At 32.5% G+C, this 24,670-nt stretch overlaps 1 protein-coding gene across 1 annotated transcript in view; it reads right to left on the reverse strand.

The window, feature by feature from the left end:
- LOC118181355 (kin of IRRE-like protein 3) overlaps positions 1-24,670 on the reverse strand; it is an 832,813-nt gene that overhangs the window by 50,205 nt on the left and 757,938 nt on the right. Inside the window, exon 8 of the mRNA XM_085813987.1 lies at positions 11,385-11,687. Coding sequence (XP_085670113.1) covers positions 11,385-11,687 — 303 coding nt within the window. The remainder of the gene's footprint in view (positions 1-11,384; positions 11,688-24,670) is intronic.

Genomic DNA, 24,670 nt, shown 5'->3' on the forward strand with positions numbered 1-24,670 from the left:
TTCGTGTGACTGCAAATACATTTCAGAACTGTAATCGCTATAAAGTATGGCTTCAGTTGTTTTATCGAAACAACTAGTTGTTCCGAATGATATATTGGTTTCCCAGAAGAAATTACAAAACAAATATGATACAAGATATACAAAACAAATAGTATATCTTGATACTAAAATTACAAGAAGGGGAAGCCACTTGAATCGATACAGGGACATTCTATATTTTAAACGTTATTTATTCATCTTTGAAGACTTGATATTATTTCTAGGTTAATCCAATTTCTTAAAATACACTAAAATCGTACTGCAAATTATTTTACTCGCCGTGTTCTCTTAACTGAAATGTAACTCAAAAACGCGTTCTTGTTCTAAATTGGAGACCTCATTTTTTCGCTAAAATATTGTTTTAAAATTTGGTAGGTAGTTATAAACATGTATTTCGATAGATGAAACTTAGAATGAGAAAATTGAGTTCAATTGTGTTTCTACATAGAATAATTAAACTGTTTAAGTACTAAATGAATCACAATATTGTTGTTGTGACTCTCCTCGCTTGTTTATATCCGAGTAAGCCAACGAAATGCGTTGCGTCAAGGAGGCGAGTTTGCTTCTGTCGTTGGCAAAAGCTCTGGGTGAAATCACGACTTTGTTCAGTTTCTCCTCTCAATTTCGAAGCCGAGCACCTACGGCAGACGGCTCTGAGAGGAGAGGACTTTCGGCTCACTGCAATTTTAGAGTGCTCCCATGCCTCGCAGACACTATACATTTACAACCATGCCTTCTCTGGGATGGAAACTCGGGCCCATAGGTGCGGCAGTCAGAAGGCGGCTCTACACTAGTAAATACCATGTATATGAACTGCGTAACTATTATTCATCGCGTATAACTGAGCGATTTCTGTTTAAGCCTACATCCACTACAGTAATCACTGGTGTGTCGGAAAACATATAGGTGACAACTGATCTCAAATTTCTTCTAATTTTTCTTTTTATGTAGTAAAAAAATATCGAATTTAATTAGGAAGCTCAGCTTTTAATATAAGCAGAGTTAAAGGAATTCGGATAAAACACATGCTCTCGTATAACATTTACTTACAAGTTAAAAGTTTTTGCTAAAATGTGAGCAGGGATTTATGACCAAGGGGAGGCCTTATTTTTGAGTAAAACGATATTAAAAATTTAGCTTTACTTGATTATTTTATGTTAAGTAACATATCATGAGTGATTAAAGTATCAAATTTAATCGTTCATTAAAGAGATCAAATGCTTAGAATGTAAATTAATTTAATTAATTTCTTTATTTAATTAAAATATGATATTAAACTTCAGCAATTCCTAGTGTATGATTAGTTTGATATTTATGGGTGTTTAAAACACTAATATTCATATTTCCTATATATTTTCAGTTCAAACGTATATAAGGTAATTGTACTGCATCTCTAAAACTATACCCAACATAGCAAAACTGATTCCCAGCTTGAAAAAGATGTCACAAGTATATACAAATATGTACATGCAGATATGTATAAGTATATATAAATATATACCTGCAGATATATATATATATGTAAAGTATAAAAAATAGAATGGCTTTGCTCTACGCGAACAGGCAACCTCTAATTAACTTTCCGCAATTTAAGATCTCCCCCTAGACCAGTACCTTCGAGAACATTCTAGCTTATTACGTAACAGCTAGTATAAATAACGAATGCGCGCCATTTTGCGAACAGAAGCTTCCCTCTCCCTGTGCTGTTCGAACCTACGCTGCTGCTCCCATCTTCCTCTCCTCTAAGACGCAATAAATTTAAAGTAATTTTATTTAGTAACGAATATTGATCTGCTTCTGAAATTGAAATAAAGATATGGAATAGTAAAAGTGAAATCCTGTGTCTTCTCTGGATACCGCCTTAACACTCTGCTACAGAAATTCCTGGACTTTGATGCCAAGCCTCGTCATTCATGTGCCACGACTGCCGTATCATCACAGAAAAGATTACATACGCTATTATATTCTGTTATTGACAAATACTTAATAACTCTCCATGTAAACGCACAACAGTTGATGGTAAATCAGAAAAGAAACACCCTGAAAGTTAAACTTAAAATTAATAAAGACGCAACCTTGTATTTGAAGTAGATTTAGACAAGAAAACGCAATCGATTTCGAGAGCAAACAGTTCCCTCTTTGTCAGGAGCAAAGACATTTGCAAAACAGAAAATAGTTCTATATATGCCCTATTGCAGTAAAGCGAACAGGAAGGTAGCGCCATCTGTCGATAAAAATTCTAATTTGCCAATCGATTAGCCAACTGAAGTTTCGTATCAAGGAACATGATTCTTATCTCCGAAACATCGAAATTAACAAATTTTCCATAGCTACCCAGAGTTGCCAATTAAATCCTAAATTTGATTTTGGATCAGCAAGAGTTATCCAAAAAACTTCTTTCATTGAAATGCATTTACATTTTTTTGAAGCTTTTCACATTCACAAAGGTTTAGCTTGTTTAATTAATCTAATCCAGTCCTACCTAAGGCTTTTAAAATCCTATTCAATTAATTTTTAAATTTTCAGTACGCATTTCGCCGCAGAAGGCGCAACCTTTCTGTTCGCTTTGCAATAAATATGACTAGGACCGTTATGTCCCTTGCTTTTCGACCGCGTCTGGCATGAGAGGCTTATTTTTAAGCTCATTTCTGCCGATTTGGACAGAGACCTCATCTTGCTGATCTACTTCTTTATTAAGGACAGAAACGTTTTTGTCAGTATTGGAAGCGACAAGTCTGAATGTCAACGTTTAAATGCTGGAGTGGCCAAGGGTCAATCTTAGGTCCAATCCTCTATTTACTTTACGTCGCCGATTTTTCAAAGTATAGTATGGGCAATAACGACTTTCATGGATGCTATGCAGATGATACTGTGTTAGCTGCTACTTCTCTTAGAGCCAAAATTGCTATTTCTAAATTACAGAGCATCATCCCTGCGGTAAAGCATTGGTGCACGAAACAACGAATTGCAATCAATGCACAAAAAATCGCAATTACTCATCATTCGAAAGAAAATTCCTAGGACTTTTTTAAATATGACTTTAAAACTTTTTGATATTGATATGCCTATTGTGAGAAAGGCCGTTTATCTTGGTGTCGTCATTAACAATGAATTCAGCTGGAAAGATCATGCGACTAAGGCAAGAAGCAAAGCTATGACCGCACTTACTAGTATTTCTTTTATTATGGGAAAAATCTCCAAGTTAAACTTGTCCAAAAAGACGCATTTATATACGGCGGTTATCCGTCCTATCTTCTCGTACGCGTCTTTGGCTTGGGCGGCGGATACTCAAAGAGATCTTCAAAAATTGCAAGTTCTCCAAAACAAGGCCCTGCTTTTGATGACAAGCGCACATTATTTTGTCTCAGAGGACACACTTTACAGACTTAAAAATTGAACGCGTCGAAGAACTTCTTCATCGCACTAACAGCAGTTTTTTTGATAGAGCCATTAACTGCTAATATCTTTCTCATTTTAATATGTTCGATTATATCCCACTGCAAGAGGATTGTAAACTTAGACCGTACGCAGCACACATTACGAGGAATGCTAATTTCCACACTTAATTACATCTGAACATGAGCGCCTTGTATTTGTATGTATATATTTATTTTGTCTGTTTTGTATCTTATTATGTACCTTTCTTATTGTATTTTTATGTATTCTGTAAATAGCTTTTATATTTTCTGTGTACTGTTTCCTTTTTACATGTACATGTCATGAACATACACTCACTCGTTAGACTGCGCGATACCAGCCTCCCCTTGGGCTTTCTCTTCCTCTGTGACGCATGGTCACCCCCTTTTACCTACCTCCGACGCCCCTTTACTTCGGCCGGTTTCTACTGTCATGTGCCCATGCGGCATATAAGTCATTTGGCAGGACACATCGCGCTTCGCGCGATGTCCCTGACATAACTGCACTGATTGATTAATTGATTGGTGCCCTCTGCTATTCAGCCTTGCAAATTATTTTGTTGTTGGTGAAGAAGGATCTGTTTGCCCTCGAAATCGATTGAGTTTTTTTTGTCTAAATCTACTCCAAATACAAGTTTGCGTCTTTACTAATTTTAAATTGAAGGTAGTTTAAATACATAAATTTATTTATGTGTCATAAAAATGTTTGAGATTTAACCTTGATGTCTTCTAATTTTAAGTGTTTTGATTAAAAAGAAATGTAACTAACAAGAAATGTAACTAACTCAGATATTTTACGATGGAAGTTTTTATAACGATGTAAATTAATCTAAAAAATATAAAATGTGGTGTTGTAAATGATGTTACTTTGGGCATACTAATCTAAAAATAAAAATATGGTATTCTAAATGATGTGAGTTTGGACGTACTCCACTATACTTTTGAAAATTCTTATACATCGTTTCTCGCAGAAAGGCATAAATATTGTTTTAGTTTCTTTGCTGAGAAAATCAAGAAAGTAACCGCTCTAAATTCCTCCCCCCCCTCCTATTTTGACTTTGCAACTTGTGTTGCCACAGAAATGGAAGAAAAACAATTATTCTTCGCTCACTTTCATAATTGATGCTTGAACAAATTCCATGCTTATTCTTTTATTAACTGCAGTTTTTCTAGTAGCATCATTTATCAAACTAAATGATTACCTGTCACATATCATAAGAAAAGGGAAAAAAGTTGTAACTGATTTAAAAGACTAAAATGCGTAAAGTTTCAGCATGTTATAAATTTTTGACTCAATGGCAATAATTTTAAATCAAAAACGTGAATGAGTTTTTACACTATTTTTTTAACAGTAAGAACCACCACCATCGTGTGGTAAAAAATTAACTTTCATTGTCAAAAAAAAAAAAAAAAAGAATTGAAATTAATTTTTTTTAAATACAGAATTATGTTTTCGTAGTCATTCATATAAACCTGGTGCCTGAATGCATCTTTAAATCAGGTTTAACTGATGAAGTCAAACTTTCAAGAACATGTATAAAGTGCAGACATGGCGCCAGAGTCAGTGAAGATAAATATGAAATAGAATAGCTTGATTTTTTTCCATTTTTGAAAAGACGCGATTTTTTTGTCGAGATGAATTTCATACATGGTGAAAATAGCAGCAGGTACTCTTTAATTGCTAAAGTTTGTTTGAATCTCTAAATACGAAAACGGGAATGATTTTTTACACAGACTTTACAAGTGGCACAACATCTCAAGAGCTCTTCATTGCGTTTGTCTTAACTCATTACAAAAAACAACCTAATGCGATCACAGGAACAGCGTGCCTTTCGCAAATGTATACTAGTAACATGTGCAAGATATCGGTTTTCAGCCCAGGGAGCTTCTGTAGATAACTTTAAAAAATGAATTCGATTTTCATACTGTAGCAGTGGATTTCAGGCTGTGCGAAATTGTCTTTCTCGAGATATATTAGCTATATTTAAATTAAGGCGACATATTGCAGCGCTGTCTGTCTAAGGGAAGGGGTTCCTTCTTTGGAGTGTCTAAAAGACATTTTCTCTTTTTTACATTACGCATGGAAAAACAGCGAAAACCGCATTATTCGCAACTATACAACAAATACCCACGGTTCAAGCCATATATTAATAATTTGAGCCGCATTTTTCAGTTCTTAGATGACATAATACTTTGGACCTACTTTTTTATTTTTAAATTTCTTAGGCTCTTTCAGCAAGCTTTTATATTAAATAGCATTTTCCGTGTCCCAGCTTTTTTTATAAATTCCAGAGCTATACTGTATTTTCTGACAGTTCCCAGTTTTATTTAAAACATTTTTTGGTCATTATCCCACACTTGTCTTTGACAATGGCTATTAGTTCAAGTAGCATCATAAAATATAAAGTAAAGTTTTAATTTTTAATCGCACTTCAATTAGAAATGATATTTCCAAAATATTTTATAAGTACAGAATATTTCATACGTATGAAACTCCGCAATGTACATAATCTTTTAATAATTATTATATCGATGCTATTAAAACATTGCTGCCGGCTCTCAGCGTGGTGGTTAATCGAAGCTGATTCCGGATCGGTAGACTGAGATATGAATCAGGATGAGGCATGCACTTTTACGATTGTATTATCTTTGTGAGCCGGAGGCGCGTTTAATCAATTCACGTGAATGCCCTCTTTCAGTATCTGTAGTAAGTGAAGAGAAGTATGACCACGAGACCGTCATAGACATAGAATTAAGAGCAATGTTGGCTAAGATTTAGAGTTTTCTCATATTATTGGATTATCATGGAATGTTTAACTCGTAATACTAGTAAAATATTGGTAAAGAATTTTACAGAATACGTGGTTAAAATGGTTCATTTGTTCTGCCTGAAATAGTTGATGTTTACATTCATAATCAAAGCTGTATTTATTGAATGTTCTTGATATCGTATTGACGGCTAAAATCAAATGCATCAATCCATATCTAAGGCATATATAAGTAATCCGTTTCTTCTTTAAATTAAGTTATTCTTAAATACATTGATGTAATGTAAAGTTATATAATGCTCCCAGTTTAAATTCGAAACCAAGAAAGTGTTACCAGAATATTTACTAAAAATATTTGTTTTCTGAATTCGCTTCCATATTAAAACATACCATCTTCTCTTTAGGAAACTTTTCTCACACATATTAGGCAATTAGATCCGTTGGACTCGCGTAAAGTAATTTTTTTCGTAATTTCCTGCACTTTCAATCTTCTTTTTGTTCCAAACATTATCTACTTAATTTATAGAAAATTTTTAATTTATCATTGCATTTAAAGGTCGTTTATGAACTGCATATTATGCAAATGCATCTATATTATCCTTTCTATTGCCTTTCCCTGTTTTAAACCAATGTAAAGGGCTCCCTAAAATTCTTAATGTCATAAATTATTATTTTTCTGCACCTATAACAATAATATTTGCTATGAAATTTTCTGAAATCCCTGCAAGGTACTGTTTTTACATTACAACTGTTATTTTATAAATTAATAATGATTTTTTTAATTCTGTCCATGTTGTTTATACACATTCACCTTGAAAACAGAGACTGTTATGAATTTTTTTGCCAACACAATACTGTACAAATAGAGACTTTCTTTTTGATAACCTGTTACAGCAACAAAAGGGAACGTGAAATATGACTGTTCTTGTCTGTAAACTCATTTTTACTCAACAAGTCGAAAGTATTGAGTATGAAACAACTTTTTGTATTTGTATATGAATTTAGTTTACTTGCTGAAAAACCTACATACACCAAACAAAAGATGAAATGTGATGCGTTATAAGAAGTAAAAAATAAAGGACAGAAGTTTAAAATTCTCTTTAAAATATAACATTTTAAGTGGATTTCCAAATTTTCCTTTCTTTTGTTTAAATACTTCAAAGTTTTTCAGGAGAAACAAATTTTATTTTTTTGGCAGGTGTTTATAAAAATTCTCGAATATAAACATTAGAGATTATGTTATAGCCTTATTACATGCAGCGACGCAAGGCGCAATAAGAAAGTTTTCTAGCCTCAACATTTGCGTTCAGCAATTGATTTCGCGTACACAGTTGCAACATTTTACTACGTTGGGAAACAATTATTAACATTAAGTCGGCAGTTACCTTTCGCGTAAATTAGAAAAGACAGCAACCAATCATAGAAAGATTATGTGTTAGCATACTTGTATTATATTTCTGAGAATTCGCTTGCATTTCTGACAAGAATATTTTTTTTTTCCAGAAAGTTTCTTATACAGTCCCGCGTCTATAGATCTAACAACCATTTTACGAATTTTTTGGTGAACTATAAAGATATTTGCGATGCAGCATTATTTGCGGTTTTTTAGAATTTCAAATTGCAATTTTTCACATTCCAGATGGTCGATTCTCAAGATGAAAATTTAAAAATAATAAATGAATAGGCATGTGAAAAACCTATATTTACATGCTTCTATCCACGTATGAGTTTAATTTATATACATAGGTTTCATTTAGAACTCGATGAAAAAAATCACATAACATATACCATATTTTATTGACTGGAAAAGAAGGAAACTGAAACATTTCTTAAGTATATTTCCTAGATGATCAAAGTTCAATGACGAAGTTGTCATTCTAACAACAAATCATTTTGCCCCGCGTACATGAGAGTATGTAGTCATCAACTACAGCCACAACATCGTTGATACAACTGTAAAATTCTTGGAAGTAGAGAAAGAGAGTGGAGACACAAAGATATTATCTTTGATAATTTCGTATAACATAAGCATATTTCCTAGATGATCAGAGTCCACAGACCAAGTGGTCATTCCAACAATGAACGATTTCGTCGAGCGTATAAGAGGTTATCTAGTCATCAACTACAGCCACAACATCGTTAACACCATTGCGAAAATCTTGAAAGTAGAGAGAGAGTGGAGGTATAAAGATATTATCTTTGATAATGTCACATAGCATAAGCATATTTCCTAGATGATCAGAGCCCACAGACGAAGTGGTCGGTCCAAGAATAAATGATTTCGTCTCGCGTAACATGAGAGTATATAGTCATCAACTACAGCCACAACACCGTTGACGCCATTGTGAAAAATCTTGGAGGTGGAAAGAGAGAGTGCAGAGACACAGATATTACCTTTGATAAATTGTTCTCCTGCCGAAAAAGGAATACATGGTATTTAAACCAAAAATTCCTGTTGTCACAGAATTAAAGCATTAAGCCAGCATGTCGTCGTCCCTCAGTCGCAAGATTTGGCGCCGCCCATTCCAGATAGTGGTCAGCGACGCTGATTGCCGTGCTGAAAGGCCCGGGTTCGAATCTCGGAAGAAACATGGACGGTCGTAAATGTATAGTGTCTGTACGGCATCTTGGCATTCTAAATTAGCGGACAGCCGAAAGACCTTTAGAGATGTTGGTGGTAAGAAAAGAGGTGTGGGAGTTCTTCGGAGCCGCCTCTGGATTACTCATCTTCAAAATTGGGGTGGAACTGAACAAAGTCGAAGTGTCATTTGTATGGTGCTCAAATCTGCTGTCAACGACAGGCGCAATCTTACATTCTTTGCCACGATGCTTTTGTGGACTTGTTCTGATATTACTGTCAGACATGTGAAATAAGTCGCAACAGCAACAAGATTTAGTTGAGAAACTTCCACAAGTAGTCTTTACATTTGTGGGAGATTTAGACTGAGATACTTTCGCAAGTGATCTCGGTGATAGTCTCTGTTAGTGAGACGGACATCTGTCCTTAAAGAGGTTATTATCACGAATTTCATTCAACCGTGGCGTCAGGCAGTTTTCTATGTCCAGGTATATATTATCAACTATAGATCTTTATTAAATATAGATACTGAAATTTTGTGAAATATGTAGCGTATGCAACTTTACCCTACCTACTACACTTTGTACACTTACCTACACACTACTTCACCTTATCTACTTATTACACTTTACCCTACCATAAAATGCATTTAATATTTTTCGACTGTAACTATCAATACCCTGATCATGAATTAAATGTTTAGCATATATGTGGCAAAGTAAATGACGGAAACAATAATAATCTGTTATAACAGTTACATATATCCAGTTGAATTAACGTACCGAAGATAGTGAAAAGTTGCGATTTTTGTTTCAGACGCCTTAAAAAAGCGCAAACAGCTTTATTATTTTATTTTAAAGTTGCAAATTTTATAAAATATTGGAGCAATAATTTTAACAAAACATCAATTAGCATATTTTGAATTGGATCAAAATTTCATAAACGCACAATAATTACAAACGATTTGCTTATTCAGAAATATACAATATTAAAAAGTTAGCTGCAAACCTGATGCTAACTGAAGGTTGAAAACATGCATGTGTACTTGATGGCGCAGCTCTGCTTTTATGTCTTTACAAAATTTTAAAATGCTTTCAAATTTTCCAAAAAGTTTTCTTTTGGAAATAAAAATTTCAGGAGTAATATTTTTTTTTTTTTGGATCATGTATGGGAGTTTAACAGCTATTTTAACTGACATCATTCATTTTGAACGTACGGAATAAGTAGTAGTTCTCTCAAACCAGTCTGGAAATTTCAAGATTGGTAAACATTTCTTGTAAATAAATGTGCTTCCTCATAGCATGAAAGTTGCGTAGAAATGAGTTATAATAGCATATTGTTTAAATTCTTGGTAGTATTTATAAGACAGGTATGGTTTTTAGAGGGTAATTTGAAAAAAAATAATCTTATATTCTAAAAAAAATATTACATTTTATTTTTCTTAAAAGGCTGGAAACTGTAGGTAGAATACATGCTTCCCTGCATAAAATAAGTCACATTAATAACACAGTCATGTGCATCGTTAAACTCTTATACAAGCTATATGCGTTTATCAATAGATCTTCGAACTGAACTGAAACTACCTCGGATAATAAGCTTCGATTTGGCGTCTACACCATGCACATTTTTGAAGACTACTCATTTCAATTAATCTTCAAATTTCAAAATGATAAGTGTCTTCAAAGGCAAGCATAGATATCTAATGTATTTTATCAAAACTAAATAAACCCAATTTAATCTAATTAAATAAATAAATTCAATTTACAGAACAGTTAGTTCCTTAACGGTTTCCAAATTGGATGAAAGAATTAATACCATTATCAAAATGTTAAATTTGGGGAAACTATGCACTAAAAAAATACATTTGAGACATTTTACATCTTTTTTATCAGAAAATGATCTTCAATTGAAAAATTATATCAAAGAGCATATAATAACCCTCTTAAAGAGAGTCCAGGGTTGTTTAAAGAATACGTTCCAAAGCGAAGTGAGATGAACAACTGAATTCCATATGCTTTCAATGAAATGTTCTTTAGCATGCTAAAAGATTATCATTCTCTGACAAGTAACAACTTAGTGATTATATTTTTTTAACTTGATTATTTGCTGTTTATTAAAAATATGGTATAAAAATAAAGTAGTAAAATATATTGCGGGTGTACTGGAGAGGGGAATGGAGGGTCATAGGGTTTGAAGGGGTACGTTAGAGGTACTGTTTGTTTAACATGTCTAATTATTTACAAGCATATAAAAGATAAAATGTTAGAAGACGTTGAATGTGGGAAATACTACAATATTCTATATAGCTTTTGAAACTTCTTTTTATATAGCTGTCTGGATATATTCTAGCAAGCGAAGATGATTATTATATTACATATGCAGCATAACTTTACCCATAATATAACATTTAACAGTTTCACTTGAGCCCAATTGCTTTTACTAATATCATTACATCACCACGGAAAATATAAACATACCTGTTTAAGAACACACTACAGCAGAAGAAATATGTTGCGCATTTTTCAGAAAAAAAAGCGTATAGATACATGCATGCATAAAATATTTCTTTCTAGTAATATTTACCTTCAACTGTCGAGATATTTTGTGAAACATTTGTTTGGACTTCAATGATCACAGGTTTGCTCCTACCGGCGTCATTGCTGACATAAATGAAAGCTGAATACGTCGTTCCCGGGTTTAGTCCTTTTACTGTGAACTCAGGAATATCGGAGCTGAAGTTCTGCAGAAGTTCCCCGCTCGATGTGATTTCAATGTAGAAGTACTCCATAAGTCCTGCACTGTCTTCAGTAGATGCGTTGCAAAGGATTTTTATAGAGCGATCCATTTGATCAGTGACAGAACAGTTGTATACTGGATTCGGAGGTTCTGAAAAGAGTGCCGCCAAACTTTCTTACAGGTGAGTCTTGGTAATTCATTACATAATTTAATACATAAAATAATCTCATTCATAATTTCTATAATAGTAACTGCTAGTTAAATAGAACTGAAATTGTATTATTTTGTAAATAATAGGTGCATACTGTGATGTTACAGCTAAATACACTGATCATCAAAATTAAAGTATAATGAGAAAAAATATGATTAATGTTGCAACCAATGCCCAATACTTAAATTATTTATGTTAACTAAATACAATTGAACACAAAATTGCACTCCGCGCGTACGTTAGCGCCGGAAATTTGCAATTTCGGTAACTGACAATGTGGTGCGCAATCGACGTATGTTGGAATTTCGGTCTGTAGCAATAAAACTGTATCAGATAATATGATGCTATGTATAATAGCAATAAAACGATATCGGAAATCACATTCACTATGGTTTAAAGTGAATGTGGTTTCTGGGAGTGAATAGTATTCAGTAGTTATGGCCCAAAGGCATCATTTAAGTGAAAGACAAAAGTAGTGAATAACTGTAGAATAGAGAGAGCTCAAACTCAAATGGAGTTCGCACAAGACTCTTGAATATATCTCAATAGTCTGTGTCATATAGCAGGAGTTTGCACTAATCAGTAACTTTTAAGCACTAATCAGTTGATAGACAGCTTGGTCAAGGGCCAGCAAGAGCAACAACTGCATCAGAAGACCATTTTCTGTCGTTGTTGGCTACAAGAAACCGTGAAGGGACTACATGGGAATTGGGTACCTTCAGACAGGAAATTCGAATTAGCCGTTCTACTGCTGCACGAAAGCTTAACGAGGTTAGACTGCATGCGAAAAAAATCAATGACCTGTGCCTCACTTGCACCAACATCCAGTGGGGACCGTTACAACTGTGCTGTTGTCATGTTCAATGAAGCTGAGACGACAGGCTTGGATATTGTTATTATCCTTTATTCGTGATGACCAGTGTAGAAAGAAAGGCATGGTCATCCAAAAGGCAAATAAGAAATTTAGATTTTGGTATCCGGGAGCTGAATCGACCTGGGTATCATGTGAGAAATCAAATCGTTTAATATACCTAATTTTTATTCAAAATTATTAACTGTATTTGTTCCCAATTAAGGAAGATTACGAAATGTACGAAATATCATTCTTGCAATTTAAGGATATGTCGTCATCGTATTTATTATTTTGAAGTTATACTGTATTCCGATACTTATGTTATAAATATTATCGTAATTTAGCAAATGACTGGCGAAGTAAACTGAGGATTTCTTCAGTTTCTTGATAGTAAAAAAAAATATTATCACTACAACAGGCGCTCAATATAAAAGGTGGTGGTGTATAATTCGCTTACAGTGCTCGCGTCTTCCGTCAATGGAATGGTGTATAATTCGTCACCATTATAATTTAACGACTGGGTAACCTAACCCCCAATCGCCTTTTAAAAAGGGGAGTATACGGGGAGATTTGTCCCTTCTTTCGGCCTGTTTTTGTGGTGTAACTCAAAGCACTCTCTAAGCGTATTCGAGAGGTCCAGAGTTCGAATCGTTTAACGGCGGATTTCTTCACTTTCCTGGAATCGAAAAAATTTTAAACGACTTTACAAATGCTGCTAGATATCTAACATTAGTATCGATTTCAAAGTCGTAAGATATCGGCTGTTTACATAAAAGTGCTTTCAACTGCTTGTTCAAAGCGGTATCCATCCACTTCGATATTTTGATTTAAGGTTAACAGATGATGTTTGCCTATAATACAGATCGATAATTATTTTCTTTCAATATAATTTCTTGAAATTATATTTACGCTCGTGATACACAATTCAGAAATAAAAAAACAAATTTAAAGCAAAATTTAAAAGCATAAAAAATTATCGTTGATAGAAATAAAGCTTAATAATTTAATATTTTCTTTAAAAGATTTTGCGTTGATAAATTTCGTGATTACGCTTAATTTCATTATTTTGCCAATAATGCATATTTTAATTTTTTAATTAATATGAAGTTAGCAATATATTAATTAATTATTATAATTCTGAATTAAATATGTAATGATGTTTTCCTTACTAAATTAGATTTTAGAAATGTTACAATATTTTATGAGAATATGAGATTAAAATTTTACGGTATCAGAAATTTGAATTTTAATAATATGATATTATAAAGCAAGTAACCAATTTTAAGATTTTAAAATTATTTTATTTAGGGAAGGTTATTAACAAATACTATGGTAATAATTAAAAATTTGTGTTAGTTTAAAAATTTGAATTAGTTCTATGAATTTTGCAGTTATTTTGAGAATGATAAGAACATATAAAGTAAATGAAATAAGATTAAAAAATTTGTACAAAATATGGTAAATAATGTTAAAAACTGAGGAATGATTTTATGCAAAATTTGAATATGTCAAGATAAATTTTAAAGGCTCCCACCTCATAAAAAATATTAGGTATTTCATACATAATTTTTATTAAGATTTTTATATGTAATGGAATAAGGTTTAAATCTTTTTTAATATAATGGAATAGTTAAAGCAGTTAAAAAAGGCCACTTGCATTTATAAGGAAAGGGTTCCTTTGTATGTTACTACCAGATCACTCGCTTAAACACTTGTGAATTATTACATCAATTAGTTAATGTGGATTTGCACAAACTGGTGGATATGTTTGTATCTGCAGAAAGCTGTAGGGTCTTCCAGTTTTGTGTAAAATAAAAAAAATAGAAATATAATAATAGCAATAATACTATGATTTCAGTAATAGTATGAAAAATTATTAAAATGCAATTTATAATAATGAATATTTGTTACGTTATAAAACTTAATTCAAAAATAAGTAATGGATGGAGTAATGATTATGGATATTCCAAACTTAATTTGGACAAATTACTTTCATAATTCACTCTCTGTCAATTTCAAATAGATACATGTTTGGAATATCACTTTATATATCAAATTGAAATATATCCATTTTTCAAAATGAATATACTTAAAAGTTATAGAAAATGCCAATAAAGAAAGCTGAGTTAAAATTAAGATAATTAAAGTGTTTTATATCTGCAACAAAGTAAATTTCTAAAAAACGTGAAATTTATTAGCCATCAAGATATAATTTGCTCTAACATGATCAAAAAAATCTTGAGTTAAAAACCGGAAAAAATTGTTAAATCAAAAGTAATCTGTCAGCAATTTGCAAAATTAATAAGTAATTTAATAAATGTTTTGGCAAATAAATCTAAAGAAATGTATTTTATATATATAAACATAAAAAAACTTTTGCTCCGGGGAAAAAATCAAGAGCAATGTGCTAAGCAAATAAAACTTAACAGCACTGTGTTAAATAAATATTACGTAAATTTTAAACAAATGAAAAAGCAGAACAGCTAAAAAATTTTATAAATAAAAGGCAACTGTTTTGAAAGGAAAGTTATATGCCTTAAATATAATACGTTGGAAACTGAGAAAAATGACAATGAAATATTCAATTTAAATAAATTAATTTGAAAAGAAAAGTGAAATTTGAAGGGGAAAATAGTGTACATAGTTGCCAGAAACATGTGGTTTAATCCAAAGGTGTAACTCTTGAGAATTGTCTCAGAATAGATTTTAGTTGCAGTTGTGAAGCTACAGAAAAAGAAACATAAAATACAATGCTAGAACTGAATGGAGTTGCAATAATTTTAAGTTTCAAAAATCAAAATGTGGTGTTCAAATTGGAAGTCGAATGAACATTAATTTCGTAAAGATAAATAATTTAAACAAGTATGAAAATAGAAAAGTAAATTAGAAAAACATTTTAAAATATATTTATTTGGAAAAAACCTGATAGTATATGGCTTAAAAATGTGAAGGGAAAGCTATTAAATTTCAAAATAAAAAGATGTTAATGAATTTATTTTTCAGTGTATAAAATGTATGAAAAAATCTTTGGGCAAATAATATAGGAGTGGATAAAGTTTTGGAAACGGAAAAAAAAGTAAAACGTTTTCCCTGTTTAGCGTATAATAGGACTGGAATGGAGATGGCCATTTGTTAGTAACAGAGATATAGAGGCTCTAAATTCCTCTATCTCTGTTATTACCAAGTACAAATCTCTGTTATCATTTACTACATACTATACGCTGCGTATAGACACTATACGTTGCATAGACTATATGTATAGACGTGTACTTATAAACGTACGTATAGACATATGTATAGACTATACGTATAGACACTATACGTTCTATAGAATGTACGCGTATATATATATTAAGGATAATTAAAAGAATATTATGATATGTATTATGCAGGATATTATTGCTCTCGAATTTGAAACCTGAATATAATGTACTAGCATATGTCACCTAAAAGTAGTGTGTCGTTTTAACATAAGCAACGCAAATGCTGTACATCGTTTGTTACTCTAATTCTCCAGCAGTGAAAATTTAAAAAAAAAAAATGTTTTCTAGCTCTAACACAAAAATGAAACTTATATTAAACAGAAGCACTTGAAAAAGATTTCTGAATAAATGAAAAACTTACTTAAAATAACTATTTTGTTTTATATGAAGAAGTACTCTGAAGATTTAAATTTCATAAAAGGAACGCAGTATATTTCAGCGAAAATTTTCTTTTAGTCCTTTAACTATGCAAAATAAAGTACGTTGTCAAAAATTTAATATTGGCATTTTAAAACATAAAATTTTATCATAAATGGTTTACGAGTTTTCGATCTTCGTGAAAGAATTTATACTTTCTCTCAAATATTGAAAAATCAAAACTCAAAAATATTTACTTTTCATCTACCATATTCAAAACACGGGTACTTACGAGAAAACTAAAAAGCAGAGCTAACATACTATAGATCCTGAATTTACTCTTATTCCAACAACAAGTTAATCCGATAACATAAAAAATAAGCTTCGACCAACCAAAAATTCTACGGCTTATGTATTAACAACAACGTTTTGCAAATCTGACGGGAAAGAAAAATTGTAGAAGTATTTGTCGAAAGCATATTTCAAAATATGTTTGTTGAATAAAAACGTATCAAAGGCCGAATCAAATGAAAGTTTTCATAGTACTCTATTGATACCGATGCAGTTAATATGATTTCTGGTAGAGGCTTTGGTTAATGTGATCATGATGAAAGCAGAGTTATATAGTGAACACACACACACACACAAAAAAAAAAAAAAAAAAAAAAAAAAGTAACCTGTGATTTTAAATTAAATTATTATACAATAAAAACTAAAGATACGAGCTAAAATATCAAGTTTTCCCTAAAGACTTTTTTAATAAACAGTACAGTAGAAACTTAGATCACCAATGCCTCTGATAGCAAACAAATTATCTAAACAGAAAACGTTACGAACGGTTCCGTTTGCTTCGGCTCGAGTATTCGCCTCCTGTTGCGAGTGGTAAAAAATGAAGACATGGAAAAGTTATTAGAGGCGCATAAAAATAAGTTCAACAAGAAAGAAATAGAACACTTCAGAAACAGCAACACAAGACATGTGAAAAATGTATCTTCATAGAAAGAGGAAGGAAAAAAAAGATGAAATTTATGTTTCTTGAAATTTGTTCAAAAGGTATAAGATGCAAAGTTTCATTCAATACTACCACACTAATAAAGCAGCTGCAATACCATGTGCACTTTATACTGTGTTAGACGAGTGATCTCAAATTGGCAGTCCGTCTGATGTATTCGGCTCCCGAAGCAACTTTACGTGGCCTGCAAATGCATTTCTGCTATGAATTTGTTTTAAATACGGTGCTTACAATTTTACAGACACAGAGATATGGATTGAGCTTATGCGCGCGACTACTGTTGAAAACAAAAGAGATAAGAATGAATAAAGTCTGCGCCACTAAATATTTGTATGCTAAGCCACGTGCCTGGGTGAGGTAAAGTGGAAGGACTCCCATGTCGTTACAATCAAAAAATATAGCTCGCCATGCGACACTTTGTTGAGCATCAATATTCTGCTACTTCCAGTTTTATTCCTTTAAAATTGTACTTCGGTTATACAGGTTCTTTTTTTTTAAACTGACACTGCTCAAAGCATCTGTAGTTCGATCTACTACTTTGAATGCCACCAGATCTGCCATGGGAACTAATGGCGAAGAAAAAAAGGATTCCGTGAAAATTTTTATCTCCAATAGTTGCCGGCAGGAGAAATTGCCGAGCAGTTCTAACTGAATATTTGCATGAACGAAGGTAAAATTCAAAACTACAAATGCTCGGTTATGTAAACAACAACAGCGACAGTAATTTTGCTTACAAAGATAATGGAAAAACACTCAAGGACATTCAGAATGTAATTGAGTTCCACATGCGTCTCACTCTACTTCAGACCGCGTTATTTGTAAAGTTGTTTCATTTTCATCAATCTAACGCAACCGGCGCCCTTCATGAGATTAGAAGTTTTAAGAACCCTCTACCAATTCATGACTCAGAAGTTTGAAGAAACAGTATCCTTAGCAGTTCGCTTTCGTACAGAGCGGAAACTGGTATCAGAACGTATAGCTACTGATGTCACGTTTGGAATCATTGAACGGCACTCATGAGACCATTGCCTGTAGTTGCAGTGCCCGGGGAATGGCGCGACAATTGAATTTGAATGATTCAGCGGTACAGCAAGTCTTCCACGAAGTTCTTTACTTCTACCCAGAAAAGAAACGATTAATGTAGGAATTATGATAAACTGATAGCATTTGCACTGACATTTCTTTCCAGGATGGAAACGATGCTTGGACGTGGAAAATTCTGTGAAGAAATGAGGCCCATTTTCACCTAAGTAGGACTGTTAACACTCATATTTTTTTTTTTAATTTTGGCATCCGAATAATTCCATGCGACTCAAGAAATCTCACTGCATTCTTCAAATGTTACTTTTTGGTGCGGCTTCACAGCCTACTTCATCAGAGGATCTCTCCTTTTTTACAATATCACTGTAACAAGACCACAACCTGTACATCACCACGTAAAGTAGTCATGATATACTAAATAGTTTGTCATTCCTCGTCTTCAGCAGAAGTAGTTGCTGTAGCAGGTAACTACATGGAAATGTTTATAACTTGTGAATGTCACTTTCATACGAAATTTCATCTATCAGAAGTTACAAATAAAATTGTAGTAGATATTTTAGTTAAGCGATTGATTCGTGTCAGAAGAGTAAAAAATGGTCGAGGAAGGGCATAATTGTCAAGATAGATGGGAAAGTATGTACTTTTATGATATTTTGGGCAATAATGTTCAGGTACGGTAATGTCGAATAAAATTTTGTCAATTTAATCCGTTTGGAATTATGATAAACCTTTTTGTTTTAGACTCAGTGAATTACATAGATTTTGTGTTACAAAATTTTCGCGATGGATTGTTGTAAAGTTTGAATAAGCACTCATCTGTGGTTTAGGAATAGAATAATCAGTGTTATGTTAATTCCTACGAGAGAAAAACGGTTTCGGTTTGGAACATTTCAAATGACAAACAGTCTTCAGAAATGAATTAATTTCCTGATCCGATATTTCACTGCATTAATAAAGCGAAACGCAAATGTAAGAAGTACTATAGGTTTGAGTGTGGAATGGCATAATCTGAGAACAATGAATCAAGATGAAGCACCGTCATGATTTTTACTGATGATGAAAAATAGCTATATTTCTAATAAGTAAAATTTACTTTTATTTTTCTCACCAGTATCCAGGTAAATTATCTATTTTTTCAGCATCTTACGGGTTCTTAAAATGATTCATGAAGTATAAAAACACTATATTTTATAAAGTAAGGTGAAAATATTTCTTGAAACGAATTAAAAATATAATCATACAATTAAAAATATTTGATGTGAGATACTCTTATGACACGACACATATTCAAACGCTTCTCAAATTTTGCCCACGCTTGCTGGAAGATTTCACTGTTGGTGGTTACAAAAGCAGCTGTAATACGACCACAGAGCTCACTTAATCTTGGTATCAAAAGATACACAGAAACATTATTTAATATACCTTCGAAATAAAAATTGATTTGGTGAAAGATCCGGAGACTTTGGTCGTTATTTTAACAGTATTCCTTCACTTGCCCAATTCGGAAAAAACCATTTAATAACATGCGAGTTTGTCACTAAGGCAGAATTGTACCTCACTGTGCCAATAACGTACAGTTTTTCTTTACTGGAATATGCAATTTTATGAATAATCTTTCTTTCGAGGGGAAAAAAACACAACAGACACAATATCAAAATGTTAAGTATCATTCATAGTATACTCTCTAAAAAAAGTTCATATAGTTTTATTTGTGAAACAGCCCAGAAGAAATTAACTTCGGTGAATTCCTTTCCTATTCAACAGCAGTATGACATATTTCCTTTCACCAAATCTTTACCATTGTGACCATTTACCATTTCGCACAAAAGAAATTCGTTTCATCTGTAAATATTAAATAGGTGGCAAGATCATTATGTTGCAGTGGCTCTTGCATGTAATTATAAATTCATATCACTCTATATAAAAATTTGTCTCTAAATGTTGCAATATCTGCAAGCGGTAGTATTTTAGTTGCAATTTCCGTCGCAAAGTCTTCCAAACTGTAAACTGCGTGATGCAATGTTCACGGCTAATGCGATCAATATGTTTCTGTGGATCACATGCCAGACATTTCCTATTTTTCCCACAGTTTCATTAGAAATATTCTGCCTTCCAGCGTCCTTACATGGGAGTCGACGTGGAGAACTCTGCGAAGCTACTGGCTAAGGATTTGTACGTCAGCAGTTTCAGCAGACCACGGGGGAATATCATTCATGAATATAGTGGTTCCAGAACTCTGGGTTAAATGGTTTATATGGTTTTACTTTGGATTAACGTAAGATCTAGAAATGATAATTTTGTAGCTCGGTGTGGGATGGCACCGAATTTGCTAGGTAATGCCCTAAAGTGACGGGTAGTCAGTGTAATACTGGCAGGCAGCATATTGCCGGCCAGTCATATTTCTAGGTCGGAAAACTCCCACCACTGTGAAACCTGAGAACCAAGAGTGGTGACCCCACGTGCTCACGAGGTAGTGGATGGGAGCATTGATTGATGACCCGCCCCTTGCCGAATATGGGGGTTATTCAGTTGGGATTGATCCTTGTAGTGCCTTATGATGACGGAACACGTAATCAATATTATTATTCTTACCTTTACAAGGCAATTAGTATCCTTGAACTACTGATACCAACGTAGAAAGCTGTAGTGGATTAGTGAATCTATATTGCACTGATCATATTTGCGAACAGTAAATAAAAATGTAAAACACGGGAAAATTCATGAACACTCCGACTTTTCTAAAATATAAAACGATTTCTGCCATAAATTAGCCGATTTGAAAAGGTAACTCATATCTGCGACACGTTGAGTTGCAAGAAGGTTCGTAAAATACAAGTCAACATTTCAACATATCAGAGAATTAAATAATTAACTTTGTAGAATAGAAAACTAATTTATAATTATCTTTCTAATATGTCACATAAAATACTGAAAAATACATAGCAGTAACTGACAGTTATTTCCGAGGAAAGAGGCGATAATGAGAAATACCGGATTGTAATGAAACTTATCGTTGCAAGATTAATGAAAAAAGTAGAATAAATGTGATCATAGAAAATATTCAAATAAATATTGATCACATTTGGACGATACTATTTAATATGAATATTTACATAGTAAGAGCTATATTAGGCTTATTTGTGGAATTATAGCATTGACAGTTACGGAGCTGTGATATTTGGTTTCAATGTATGCCTTTTATAAAAGTCTGTTAGATAAGTTTATGTTAATTAATATAAAACGTCTCCCGTAAGTGGCTCGATTCTTTGGAAGTTATTCAAGGTTATTAAAGGTTTTTTAATACACCTCTTATCGAAACATTTCATATAACAAAGCATTATATCAAAATTGTTTGAACTACAGTGTTAATATAAAGAAGGAATATAAATGATATAGCTGCTTCAATATTTTTAAATTATGATATAATTATGAGGGTAGTTTTAGCATTGCCATTGAAAGTTATCAATCAACAGATATTATACGAATAAATTACAAACTTAATTTATCAAAGTTGAATTCCATATTCGTAAATTTTGGAATACTTATTTTACCTTTTTTGAATTACGTTACATAGATCTGAAACTTCGCATTGGATTTTGTTCCTTCTTTGATTATAAATATATTAAATAACAGATCTTTGTTGTATTTTTCAACAAATTCCATTCATTATGCTTTGTATGAACTTTCTTTCTGCATTTATTAATATTTTATATCTACGTATGAAGCTGAATTGTAATACAGAGAGAAAAACAGCATTATGTATATTAAAAAAGGCTCTGCTTGCTTTTAAAATCATTATAAAATTATTCATATTATACAAAATTTGCATGTAAGGCACTGAACGCTTTATTTTAAACTCATTAAAATATCTCGTTGATGTGGTTTTTTGCTGTGAATGAAAAGAAATGATATCTTTATTTTAACAGAATTCTCTCACTATTCTCATAAAATTTAATATTTTATTTTGCAAATCTACCGTTAGCATTATATTTAGGATCGATATTTTAAGAAACAAGTTCTATATCTGCTTTTATCCAATATTCTCTTTAAATATATAGGCAAATTTCATCTTCAAATAGGCTACAGAAATATTTTTCTCCATTATCGCAGATCCGTCATTTGCCAGCTTTCATGTACATGGAAATCAGTTTTTTTCCCTGTAAGAAGCCCAACATGGTCATTTTCTGTCTAGCTAAGAAGAATGATATCGATATCACTAGTCTTTCGCCTGGAATATCGAGAATTTCTAAAATCGGTTTCTAAAGAAAATCGGAATTCATTTGAGAAAAAGAATGCGCTTCAAACATTCTCAGTGGCTGCATTTAAGATTCAACTGAAAATACTGTGAATAGTCCATTTTCTGAGGAGGAGTAATTGGTAAGGAAATATTTTTCCAAACTTGCATGGACTTCTGAAACTGGTAGAAAGACACATGAGAAGAATTTGTCTCTTCCGAAGCTATAATAATTTCTGATGAAAGGAACAAAAAGGTTTTCTCTGTTACATTTAGTTATTGTAAATATCTTTTTTTCCTTGTATCTATAGTATAATTCCATTTATCCAGGCTTTCAGGCTTTACATAAACCACAATTGTAGTGACTTGGATGTAGGATATCTTGACTGCTGTTCCCAGAATAAGCAATATTAAGCTTTTTTGTACTTTATTTTAGGTGCATTTTAAAATTTCGTTCGATCTGAATACTGTAAAATGAAAAAGGACTATGATTTATGCTTTTAAAAAGTATTCCTATTTGTAAGGGTTATTGACTATCAATTTATTTCGTATTTTTAAATCTTCCTTGCATTTTTACATCTTTATATACTCCACCAGGGAATGGAAATTGACAGAGTTTAAATGATGACAGAGACAGAGAGTTTGGCAACATATGTCATGAGCCCTACAATCCCGATTCAACTAGTTGATTATTGGTGAATTAACTTTCATTTATTGTAAGTGAGAAGACACTAGAAGCCAAGTTTTTTTTTTAAATCTGAGTTCTAGTTAATTAAACTACTATTGTATTCTCGAACTCCAAGCAGTATGAGTTAAGTTTTTGTTAGTAACCTTAGTTGTAACTTCAAGCCGAAGTCTCAGTAAATATTTTGGTAAATTCTGGTACTTGTTATGAATTTGTACTGCAAGAGAGTTCAAATTCATAACAAGTACCAGAATTTACCAAAATATTTACTGAGACTTCGGCTTGAAGTTACAACTAAGGTTACTAACAAAAACTTACCTCATACTGCTTGGAGTTCGAGAATACAATAGTAGTTTAATTAACTAGAACTCAGATTTAAAAAAAAAAAACTTGGCTTCTAGTGTCTTCTCACTTACATAAATGAAAGTTAATTCACCAATAATCAACTAGTTGAATCGGGATTGTAGGGCTCAGATTCATAACAAGTACCAGAATTTACCAAAATATTTACTGAGACTTCGGCTTGAAGTTACAACTAAGGTTACTTCTTCAACTAAGGTTACAAATTCATAACAAGTACCAGAAGTTACCAAAATATTTAATGAGAATTCGGCTTGAAGTTACAACTAAGGTTACTACTTCAACTAAGGTTACTTCAGCTTGAAGTTACAACTTAGTCTTAAAATGAAACGAAAATTTGCCTGGAAGGGGTTATTAGGTTTTAGAATGGTTTTATTATGTAATTAAAATAAGTCAAATTTGAATACTCGCTTCTAAATTATTTAAATGAATATACATACTGGGAGCAGAACGGCCTACAGTTAGATGCGAGTTCTGTAAACGTTAATGTAAAAATATTCACTTTTTTTAACAAGGTGACTCTAATGTTTAGTAATGGTTAGATCCCGTCGAGCAATGACAGGATTATGGGTAGCGAAATGAGATGGTGCCACTTGAAAGTCAAATGTTCAAAAGGAAGAACAATACACAAGCCAGACTCACTTTACTGCTTCAAACTGCTTCCCGTTTCGAATACACGCAATCTTATCGATGTTGCTGCATTAAAACTATTAAAAGTACGTTTACGAAATTTTTTGGATGGTACCTTTTGTACTCCAACGCTTCGGCGGCAACAATGCTATACTGAAGTCATATCTCATTCTGGCAATCATCAGTTATTCCAGCTGTCAATAAGCATTTGCAGCATTGGAGAGTGCAAAGCAAACAACAGAATTGCAATTGCGACTGGTAGCTACACAGTTAGAGTTATCTTTGTTAATGACATACACTAAGACGCATGACTCTTATTTGAAATGAAAAATTTCAAATTTCAGATCAAATTCGAAAGTTTCAGGTTTAATACATTATTCTTCATTTCTCTATAGAATGTACAGCACCCACTGCATTTACTTATAACGTTTAACCTTAAAACATCTTTTTTTCATTATTTTATTAAAGTTGAAATAGAAATTTCATA

The sequence above is a fragment of the Stegodyphus dumicola genome, chromosome 3 (assembly GCF_044657685.1).
Source record: "Stegodyphus dumicola isolate Sdum_Otavi_A_Nest chromosome 3, ASM4465768v1".
Classification (NCBI taxonomy): domain Eukaryota; kingdom Metazoa; phylum Arthropoda; class Arachnida; order Araneae; family Eresidae; genus Stegodyphus; species Stegodyphus dumicola.